Source organism: Triturus cristatus, chromosome 5_2, assembly GCF_964204655.1.
Source record: "Triturus cristatus chromosome 5_2, aTriCri1.1, whole genome shotgun sequence".
NCBI classification, from domain to species: domain Eukaryota; kingdom Metazoa; phylum Chordata; class Amphibia; order Caudata; family Salamandridae; genus Triturus; species Triturus cristatus.
Window position 1 is genome coordinate 565,689,450 of NC_140588.1, and position 11,616 is coordinate 565,701,065.

Consider the following 11,616-nt stretch of genomic DNA (forward strand, 5'->3'; position numbering starts at 1 on the left):
GAGTAAACTTCTAATAAAGCATACGACACATTCAACACATAAGTTTTTTCTTTCTTCTTTATTGATTTTGTATGAAGATTTCTTCCATGTCATATTTCATATTTTCATAGCCAACGCGTTTCGTCTCCCATGAGACTTCTTCAGGGCTCAATGATATGGTGAATCTAATTCTTTTCTATCGTGTCGTTCTTTAGGGTATGGTTTCCACAATTCAGGTGTTTGCGACGATCTAGTAACCACCGACTCCGGACATGATTTCAGCGATTTGAGCCCTGAAGAAGTCTCATGGGAGACGAAACGCGTTGGCTATGAAAATATGAAATATGACATGGAAGAAATCTTCATACAAAATCAATAAAGAAGAAAGAAAAAACTTATATGTTGAATGTGTCGTATGCTTTATTAGAAGTTTACTCGTTACCTGTTAAAGATACAAAAGTATATAGGTACTTGGAGATTTAACCATAGTACATAGTGCTGAACCTTCTGTGTATTCATATGTTGTTGTAGGACTTGGTCCTACATTATTGAGTGTAAGAGGGCAGTACTCTCTGGTTTCGTGCACTATCTGAACTGTCTACGTCAATCACTAATATTTGTTTGGTGCGGTTCTAATCAGCCTCCACCCTCTCCCTTTGTATATCTACCACTAATATTAGGCAAGCGAGTAGTTACTTTGTCATCTTTTCATTAGCATTAAAAGGCTTACAAAGTTTAACTATTAAAGCTGAACGAGTATATTGAGAATGGCCTAACAGTGAATCGTGGGGAGTCTACCTTAATGTTATAGTTTTACTTATCTTTCGTATTATTGTCATGCATCTGCTTTTATACAAATACCCAACAGTGAAAGAAAGCGTAAATCTGTTATGGGTCGTAACACATTTCTTTAACTTTTATTAATCCCGTTCTGGCAACAATTCGGCGTTCTGACATTTTGTACGCACAAGTTATCAGGGGCGTATCTAGGCAATTTAACACACCTCCTATCACGAGTTGCTATCCAAATAGCATCTGCACCTGTTTAGCACCAACTAAGCCGGTTTTAGAAAGAGACTTATAACTGCGCTGCTCGTAGATGACGGTTTCACGCCTCTTATTACCCTAGACAATATACACGAATACCTTGCTATGCATATACCGGTCCTTCCATAGGTTCGGCGCAGTTTGTGTGGGCGAACATCAGGTCTCATGTATTATCAGTACCTGAGTCCCAATGTCGCGTTTCATAATGCTTATGTTCTTGGAGGATTCTTTTAAGAACTGGGTGGAGTGGGGTGGATTCTGTATTAAATTCCATGAGTGCTAACGTGTCCATAAGTAACTAGGTCAGTTCTTTGGCCAACCATCCAAATAAGCCTTATAAGCGTGCAATATTTCTGTTCAGACAATTTCATATACATAGTTTCTGAAAAAGTTTGATTTCAGTCTCCTCGTGAGAATAAATACATCAACTTAATGCCCTACGTATTAAATGCTGATCCAAACTATTCCGCATAGCCACTTTCTCCAATAACTTGCCCTCCGCCACCTCCAAAAACTCACCTTGCAGGGAAAGGGAAGAGTAGAGGCCACTTTCTCCATGGCCAGGTTACGGATGCTGGGGGTGAGCGGGCCTCTGCAGGTGGGACAGCAGCTCAGCTTCTGGCGACACTGATTGCACACCAAGTGTCCAGCCTGACACTGCAGAATAGGCGGCAGCACATAATCGAAGCACACGGGGCACTCGAAAAGGGCCGTCAGCTCAGCGGCCTGAGCAGGCAGGGCGGCGGGCCCAGCCGAGGAGGAACCGGCGGCGGCGGCCGAGGCGCCCTGTACCGGAGAGGGCAAAATCCCTGCTACAGAGGGGGCCGCTCCGGCCACCGCCGCCGCCCCGCCAGCAGCGGCTGCCCCGCCGTGCTTCCCGCCGCCGCCCGCCTTCCCTGAGCCCAGGCCTCCCCCGGCCGAGGAGGGGCGGCTCATGGCGGGCAGCAGACAGCACTCGGCTATCAGCTTTAGACGGGAGTCACCCCGTTCAGTCCGCGCCGCCAGCCCTACTGAGCGGCATTGCGAACGACCCCCACAGCACCCGAAACACTCGAGCCTGCACTAACATGGCGGTAGCAATACACGCACACAGATGATGAGTGGGGGCTTGGGAACAGAAGAGCGCTACCATTGGACGAGAAAGTGACGGAGTCTCGCGCCGTATAGGAACCTACGGATGGCACGTAGACGACGCGGCCCTTGATTGGAGAAAATGGACGTGGACCTCGGAAATAGATTCGGGTGTTGCGCGGCTGTTTATTGGATGATACGACTTTACCTGACAGTAGGAAAACGCAGTGACATCTTCAGTGATTGGGTGATCATCTGTACGTATAGGCAAGGTAACAAGTATAAACAACTCTGCCTCTTTCATTTGAAAGTGACATATTGTTGCAGTTGTTTCACAAATATGTTTTTAAGCTTGTAGAAGGGGTTTTAAACATAAAACGTATTATTTTTAAACAAGGGGAGAGGATGTGGTCCGTCGGCTGCGCTGCCGCCTTTGGTGCAGGAAACCAGGGTCCGAGCCTCGAGGTCGCGTCCACATCCTGTGATTCTGGGCAAATCACTTAATCTCCCCGTGCCTGAATGTGTAATGTAAATACGGTGCTATGTAAAGCGCTCCAATACCTTCGGGTCGAGTTCGTGCTATATAAATATGCAAAAAAAAAAAAAGGGCCACTTTGGTATGTTAAGGTAGTACAAAACGCAGATTACGTAATACGGTAGGAAATGCTATAGCATATATGGCAACATTTTAGAAGAGGAAAGTGAGAGATATTACAAAAATATTTGGGAGGATGTATTTTCCCCATTGACTTCTATTGAAGCAGAGGCAGTTTCGGGCGGCGGACAACCAAAATAAAGCCTTTTTATAGGTCTCGCTGAGTCAGCGTGCATGCGCTGCTCGGAGAGACTTTAGTAAGGGCTTTAAAAAATGCTACCGCCGGCTACAGCTTGCAGTGCATGTGCGCAGGCGCCTGCTTCAGCAGAGGCGCCATATGGCGTGATTACTGCGGCGCTCGCACCACTCACGCACATGCACTGCAAGCTGTGGCCGGCGGTAGCATTTTTAGGTTGCTAATCGCGGCACCGATGCTTTACTTTTAACATTAAAAGTAAAGCGCGGGTGCCGCGATTATAGCAAAAGTAAAGAAATAGAAACAAACATCTATTTCTTTACTTTTGCTATAATCGCAGCACCCGCGCTTTACTTTTAATGTTAAAAGTAAAGCACCGGTGCCACGATTAGAAAGAAAACAAGCATTGGCATAGCCAATATGTCTCGCCTTTGGGACCTTATAAGTGTTTAGCCATGCAACAGTTGCATAACTAAATACTTATAAGGTCCCAAAAGTGAGACCTATTGGCTATGCCAATGCTTGTTGGCTTAAGAAATTGAGTCTTCCATCTGAATCGGGTCTATTTGCATGTATGCTATATCATGCATGCTGTTGTAATAGATGACATGTTGCCAAGGTGTAGTTTAAGATGATTTAGTTGCAGGTTGGTACATCCATAGGGAACAGCCCCACCAGGAGCCTGCCTGCTGCTCAGCCCAAACTCCAACTGTCACACCTCACCTCACAGGCACCCCAAAACATTCCATTCATCATCACCACTCCAACATTCCACACAGCACATTCACACTGGCTGAGCAGCTCGGGGAAAAGCAACAGGCAAGATGCATAAATACACAAACAAGATATAACACATGCCAACATTTTAAGAAGAGGGAAGTGGGAGATTTTTGAAAAAAATAGTTGGGTGGATGTATTTTTCTATATTGACTTCTATTGAGGCCTGCATCGAGTCTACAGACCTGCCAACTCACACTGTGGCCCTGCGTGTCACCCGCTATTGTCTCACTTCAAACGATCTTCTGGTGACAAGCCGATATCACATAGTAAATCCATGTCCCGGATCACTGTTGCCAGATTGGGCAATTTAAAAGTGGCCGTGGGACATTGAGCCAGCTGGTAACATTAAAACAACTTAATTCGGCCCCCGCCTCATGAGGCATGCCGTGCCAGAAATTGTGGTCTCTGCCTCACTGTAAGGTTCATAAGCGCCACCAATGACAGTGTGAATTAGATAATTTGCCCTCCTTGGCCGTATTGAATCATGTGTCCCAAGTATCGGACCAATAGATGTGTTGTTAACCACTTTTCGCCCGCCGCAGCATAGTGCGAGCTCACCGCTAGTCAGTCAGAAACTTGTTGACAGAAAAAGCAAGTATCATATCTTGCACTGCAGCAGCACTGCACACAGGCCTCAGATAATTAAGACACTAGTAAGTAATAAATCTGTAGCAATGTATCAATGTAGGTATAGAAATCTGCTCCATGTGTTTTATAATCCTGTGCAGTTACATCCAATTTTTATTTTAATTCCATACAGGTTAACTGAATTCTGTGTGTCATCTATTTTTAGGTCTCGCCTACGCAGCGCGCATGCACTGCAAAGGAAAAGACCTTTAGGAATCGATTAGCTTTTTCTGCTAAAAACGTGCATGCTTTGCATTGCTTTCAATGGCAACGCATGCATGTTTGGTGATTCCCTTGTGGGAGCGAGCTTTGGCAACATCTGTTTGTAGTTAACTTTCAAACAGACGGTGCCCCTGCTCGCTCCCACAAGAGAAACGCTGTGTGTGCTCTCGGCTGCACTCTCCCCACCCCTCCCACTGTGGTCCGTGTCACTTAGATCGTGCTTCAAAAGCTTATGCCAGCTCGCTCGTTAGCAGCTTTCCTATCACTGCTTTTAAAATCCGCGTATTATTTTTCTAGCTCCTCTTGTGGCGAACCAACAAGCTCACTCGAAATGCCCAGAACGTGTACTTGTTGCTGGGAAGACATCTTGGTGGGTAAACGCGCCTAAAGCTGTGATGTGTGTGTGCCTGGATATCTCTTTGCCAGTTAGACGTTTCATCCATAAAGGTTCAGAATATTAATGCTCTTTTGAGTCCGAGTGCGAGATGAGTGCGTATCTTCAGATATCGCCTCAGGGACAAACAGCCAGCATTACAGAGCTGCTGACAGACTGCAGACTTTCTGCCCTGAAACCTCCCTCCGACTCTAGTATCAACACATTCCACCCTTCAACCCATAGTTGTGTATTTCCCCTCCTTCCCAATGACCCCCCCCCAAATCACACACTGCTCTACACCACAGTACGACGTCACACCTACACGCTTCCACATCATGCCTCCCAAGGCGTCTGAAGCGCTTCGATGCCATCAAACAAGTGCTGCTCTGACTGCACTCCCATTACTTACAGCACTACGAAATGTAGCCTCTCTGTGGCACGTGCTATAATTATCACTCAACTAGAAATGCACGGGCTGAGTGAGCCACAGTGACATGCAAGGGAGTTTGTTTACAGCTGCAGAGAGGAGCATGGTGGAGAGGGGGGTCTTGGGAGCGCCTGTCAGACTGCGCCAGGTTTGCGCTTGTATCTTGAAGGGGCTCACCCCCCTCCCGCTTACTCTCTTTCTTTCTCTCTCCCCCATGCTCTTTCTCTCTCTGCTCGTTCTTGCTCTCTCTCTCGCTGCTCTTGCTTGCTCTTTCTCTCTTTTTCTCGATCTTTATCTCTCGCTCTTTTTCTTTCACTCTCTCTTGCTCTCCCTTTCGCTCTCTGCTCTCCCTTTCACGTCCGCTCTCTCTTTCCCATCCGCTCTCTGCTTTCCCTTTCCCGTCCGCTCTCTGCTCTCCCTTCCCCATCCGTTCTCTGCTCTAGTGTAAAACAGCATATCACAATTCATGTGTCTCACTCGGCGGAGGTTTAAAATCCAGTGAGTGGGGCCCTGTTGGACCTGTCAGCCCTAGGGTGGTCTCCCCATCTATTTTTGATCGTGCCTCATTTTTTCCACCCTCATTTTTATGTTGGACTTAGGTCTCCGGGCGCCTTTTCATTGCCAATCAGTGTTAAGGTGCAGGTGCTCCCTTCTCCCAAGATGGCTGCCACAGGCCCCTGCTACTGCAGAGTGGTCTTCATTAGTAGCACCCTAGCTGCCAGGAGCTGGCTGGGACCCCACAACAATGTTGCGACACCAGCCCGCCTTTTTTGTCCCATAGGTAGAATGGGGAAGCTCCTGGAATGTGCTGGAACCTTCTAGAAGGGAGGTGTGGTTTTTACTTTTGCCGCCTTGGATAGAGGTCACCTGACCTAGGGATACTTAACAGATGGAGGGAACTTTTTCTAGTTAGTTGGCCAGTGGGGTAGAGCAGAGCTGGAAAATCCATGCAAGAGTTTTAGGCGGTAGGGCCTAGCCAGGGACTTATGCCTCTGAGAGTGACAGGATTTAGGTGCTGCCTCTTAAGTGAGTGAGGGATCCTGTAAAGCCCACTGATCTTGCCCAGCAGTAGGAGGACCCAGAGACCCTCTGCCCGCCTGACTAGGAAGGACCTAGTCGCCAACTCAATCCCTACCCCCCAGGAACAGAACCCCCCAAGGGCGCCGGAAACAACTGCGCCATCAGGACTTCAGGTCACCCCTGAATGCTGAAACTGAATGCGGAGACCTCATGTCACGACTGCATGCTGAACCTGAATGCTGAGACTTCAGGTCGAACCTGAACACTGAAACTTTACGCTAAAGCTGATTGCGGAACGGCTGGGGATCAACCAGGTACTAGCGCTGAGACCCCTGCGCTCCCTGACCTGGCCTGGGATCCCCTGCATCAATCCCCGTTGAGCACGGAGCTCTCCCGCTTAATTTGACCCCCCCCCTTTGTGTGGGGACCAGAGCGCGCTCACCGCCGCGGCCCGGAAGCCTGAAGTGTGCATCATCACCACAGCGTGGCCCGCGGAGAAGCCCGGGGCCCCGTCGCTGCCGAGGCAGTTGCATGCGGAGGTGTGTAAGGCCGTGGCCGGCCCCGTCGCGGAAGGATCTACTGCGGAGTCCGGAGCTGGGTCGGACGCCTCCAGACGTCGAGATCAAGGCCGGGACCCGGTGCGCCCCCTACAGACCGGGAGCGGCACCGCACCCCGACACCCGGATCCCCCTAGACTTTGACACCCCGCCGAGGGATTGCCCCTCTCCTCCGAGACTGTTGAGCAGCGTTGTGCCCCACGAACTGCACAGAAGTACTTGAAGCTTGATTAGTACGAGTAGCGCTATGTTCGCAGGCTTTGCTCTGAAGTGTTCAAGGCTTAATTATTACGAGTAACGCTGTGTTGGTAGGCTTTGCTCTGAAATGTTCAATGCTTAATTATTACGAGTAACGCTGTGTTGGTAGGCTTTGCTCTGAAGTGTTCAATGCTCAATTATTACGAGTAACGCTGTGTTGGTAGGCTTTGCTCTGAAGTGTTCGATGCTCAATTAGTACGAGTAACGCTATGTTCGCAGGCTCTGCTCACAAGGATTCATGGCGCAATTATCACGAGTAGCGCTGGGTTCGTGAGCACGGTTCAAGAGTGTACAAGGCCTGACTGGTGCGAGTAGCGCGGTAACCGCCCACTGAGGCGCTAAGGGTACCAGGAGGGCGGGAAGCCCGCGAAGTCAGTCCTGAGCCCCTACTAGACCCCAGGTGTGGCGCTACGATTCCCCGTCCGTACAACGGATGTCAAGGTCTACGAGTGTGGCCTAGGGCCCCAGGGGGAAGTGCGGGTGAATATAGCGCTGAGGTCACCAGGTACTGCCTACAGCACCGTTATGTATGATTGGTGCAACAGATGCTAACCTATGTGGAGAAGGCCATTTACCTCTAGTGAACTGCATTTACCTCTAGTGAACTGCATTGACATCTAATGAATTGCCTTTACATATAATGAACTGCATTTACATCTAATGAATTGCATTTACATATAATGAACTGTGTTTACGCCTATCTGCTTAGATAAACTTGAGTTGTTTGCATAAACCCTACAGTGTGGCGTCCCTTATTGTGTGCGTTCCCTGCTTCAGAGGATGTGTGTGTTGTATGGTCGCTTTACACATAAGCCTTTGGGTGCCCAACCGCTCGAGTCACGTTACCCCCTTAGGGCTTGGTGACCCCAGGTCTTACATTGGTGGCAGCGGTGGGATTAGGACCTGTGGCCATACAGCACCCTTCCGTGAAGCGGAGGGCGCCACAATTAACCGCCTATTGTATTTAAGCTCTGCAACTGTTATTGCTGCACTGATTACATTCCACTGTCCAGACTGAGGGTGTAAAATCCTGGTTAGCTGGTAACTGTCACCCATATCCTAGAGTTTTCTTCCTTAGTATCTAGGTCCCCACCTGTCACGATGGAGTTCCGGTTAGCTGACCTCGAGGGGTACACTGTAAGGCAACTGAGAGAATTCGGGCAGGGGATGGGGGTGCTTGGGGTGCGGAGGGCCAAAGGACCGGAACTCCGTACCGCCTTAAAGGCATGGGTAGAGGCCCACCCAGAGGGGAGAGAGGATGAGGGACAGGAGGCGCCAGATGCACCTCAGGAGGAGAGCGCCCAGGAAGTACTAGACATACTAAATGTAGATGTGTCTGAAAATGTGCCCCCAGGGAGACGTTCTGGGGCCAGTAGTAGGACCGGGTCTAGGAGGAGCGCGTCTCCAGAGGAGTATGAGGACAGGAGGGAGGAGAGGCAGTTAAAGTGGGAGCTAGCGAAATTGGAACATGAGAGAGAGAGAGAAAGGGAAAACAAGAGATGGGCAATGGAAGAAAAAAAGCTGGTGCACGAGATTCAGCTGAAGGAGTTGGAGCTGCGCGCCCTCCAGTTAAACGCGTCCAATAAGGACAATGGTGGCAGCGTACCAAGAGAGTCCCATGAGTCAACATTTTATTTACCCAAAGAAGTCATTGCCAGCTACACAGTGGGGGATGATATTGCCAAGTGGTTGGAAGCATACGAGGTGGCCTTGACCGCCCATGGGGTTCCCGAGAGCAATTGGGGAGGGGGCCTGTATTGCTATATACCTCCCAATGTCAGGGACACCCTGTTATACTTAACCAAGGCGGATCAGGTCAGGTATGCCCCGATGAAAGAGGCCTTACTCAAGAAATTTGGTCTCAACCCCGAGAGGTACAGGCAGAAGTTCCGTGGCAGCCATAAGCTGTCCACACAGACTTGGGTGGATTTTTTTGACTATGCCCGTAAGGCACTAGATGGTTGGGTGCGTGGCAGCGAGGTGCAGGACTACCAAGGGGTGTACAATCTTTTTTTACGGGAGCACCTCTTGGATAAGTGCTTTCCGGAGCTGCGCCAACATCTGGTGGACCGCAAGTTAACGGATCCCCGTGAGCTTGCGGAGGAGGCAGATATTTGGGTGAACACCCGGGTGTCTCACAAGGGCCCCGGGGGAGATGGCTCGAAAGGCGGACAGGGTTTCCCCCAGAAGAAAGAGGGGGGAGATAAAAAGGTGGAGTTCTCAAAAGGCCCCCAAAATAAGTTTGGGAAAGGAGTAGGAACCCCACCCCCGTCCAATTCCCCAAAACCCACTTACCCTGACAGGAGTCAGCAGCCAAGGATTGTGAGGTGCTACGAATGTGGGGAGATTGGACACTACAAAGGAGATACCAAGTGTCGCAAGCGACCCCCAGCCCCACCGGGTGGGAAGAGCCCCGGGGTAAGTAGTGTAGCGCTTGGGGTGGAGCTGCCCTTAGATAGGGAAGGGGAGTGGACAGGCCTGACCCTGGTTTCACTCGGGGATAGAGAGGTGGTCCCCGTAGTGTCCCTGCCCCCGAACACTACTAAATATCAGCAGAGGGTGAAAGTTAATGGGGAGGAGGTGGAGGCTCTGAGGGACACAGGTGCCAGCATGACCACCGTAGTGAGGCGGCTGGTGTCCCCAGACCAAGTCGTCCCCGAGGAGTTCCATCCGGCCGTATTGGCTGACGGCAGTGTGAGTCACTATCCAGTGGCTCGTGTTCCATTTGAGTGGGGAGGAGTCAAAGGCCTACTGAGAGTTGCGGTGAGCCCTGCCTTGCCTGTGGGGTGCTTGCTAGGGAACGACCTGGAGCACACCAAATGGAGAGATGTAGAGTTTCGAGCTCATACCGAGATGCTGGGATTACCAGGGTGGACTTGCGTAGTCACGCGGTCCATGGCTGCCCGGCATGGAACTCAACCCGGGTTGGAGCCTGGAATCATGGCCCAACCCAACGCCAAGTGTGGAAAGAAGAAGGTGGTAGAGGACACGCCCCGTGAGATGGATGGGGAGGCCGCAGAGGTGCCCCCGGAGTCCGCGGAGGTGGATGTTGTTCCCGTGGGGGACTTGCCGACCCTTGCCGACTGGCATGTGGAAGGAGGGCCTACCCGGGAGGAATTTTGTCAGGCACAAAGGGCGTGCCCCACGCTTAAAGGCATGCGACGACAGGCCGAAGCCCAAGTGGCCAGTCAGGAGGCGGGCGGATATCATGTGTATTGGGAGGATGATCTCCTGTACAGTGAGCCTAAGGTGCCGGTACATGGATCTTCGAGGGCCATAGTGGTCCCCCAATGTTACCGGGCCTTCCTGCTGGAGTTAGCGCACGAGATACCCTTAGCCGGACATCTGGGTCAGGACAAAACCTTTGCACGGTTGGTCCCACATTTTTATTGGCCCAGGATGAGGATCGCCTCAGACACCTTTTGTAAGACCTGTAAGTCTTGTCAGGCAAGTGGCAAGACTGGGACTAAATTGAAGGTCCCTTTGGAACCGCTCCCGGTGGTCGGGACCCCTTTTGAGAGGGTCGGAATAGACATTGTTGGGCCGTTGGACCCTCCGACCGCAGCGGGACACCGGTTCATTCTGGTCTTGGTGGACCACGCCACTCGGTACCCAGAGGCTATTCCTCTGAGGACCATCACTGCACCGGTGGTGGCGCGGGCACTGTTGGGGATTTTTACCCGAGTGGGATTCCCCAAGGTCGTGGTGTTGGACAGGGGCACGAATTTCATGTCGGCCTATATGCAGGCCATGTGGAAGGAGCGTGGAGTGACCTACCGGTTCTCCACTCCTTACCACCCCCAGACTAATGGGCTCGTAGAGCGCTTCAACAAAACCTTGAAGGGAATGATCCGGAGCCTGCCAGAGGGCTTGAGGCGTAAATGGGACGTCCTCCTCCCCTGCTTGTTGTTCTCCTATCGGGAGGTACCGCAGAGGGGAGTCGGGTTCAGTCCGTTTGAGTTGCTCTATGGCCATCCCGTTAGGGGTCCCCTCAGTTTAGTGCAGGAGGGGTGGGAGAAGACTTCGCAGAAGCTTCCCCGTGACATTGTCAGCTACATGCTGGCGTTCTGCAGCCAGATGGCCAAGCTGTGGAAGGCGGCCTCAGAGAACGTAGAGGCTAGCCAAACCGTTATGAAGGAGTGGTACGACCGCAACGCTCGGACGGTCGAGTTGGACATTGGACAGAAGGTGTGGGTCATGGAACCTGGGGAGCTTTGCGCCCTCCAGGACCGGTGGACTGGTCCGTATGACATTGTGGAGCGACGAGGCCAGACCACATACGTAGTGGATCTAAAGACCCCTCGACAGCCCCTGAGGGTATTCCACGTCAACCGCCTGAAGCCGCACCATGAGCGATCAGAGCTTGCTCTCCTTATGGTGACGGATGGGAGCGAAGAGGAAGAGAGTGAAGCTCTTCCTGACCTTCTAGCGGTACAGGAAAAGGATGGCTCGGTAGAAGGT

At 51.1% G+C, this 11,616-nt stretch overlaps 1 protein-coding gene across 1 annotated transcript in view; it reads right to left on the reverse strand.

Annotated features, from left to right (window-relative positions):
• The window catches only part of LOC146825639 (E3 ubiquitin-protein ligase Siah2-like), a 46,279-nt gene extending 44,168 nt beyond the window's left edge, over nucleotides 1-2,111 (reverse strand). Inside the window, exon 1 of the mRNA XM_085607638.1 lies at nucleotides 1,546-2,111. Coding sequence (XP_085463764.1) covers nucleotides 1,546-1,962 — 417 coding nt within the window. The 5' untranslated portion in view covers nucleotides 1,963-2,111. The remainder of the gene's footprint in view (nucleotides 1-1,545) is intronic.
• Nucleotides 2,112-11,616: the final 9,505 nt, after the last annotated feature.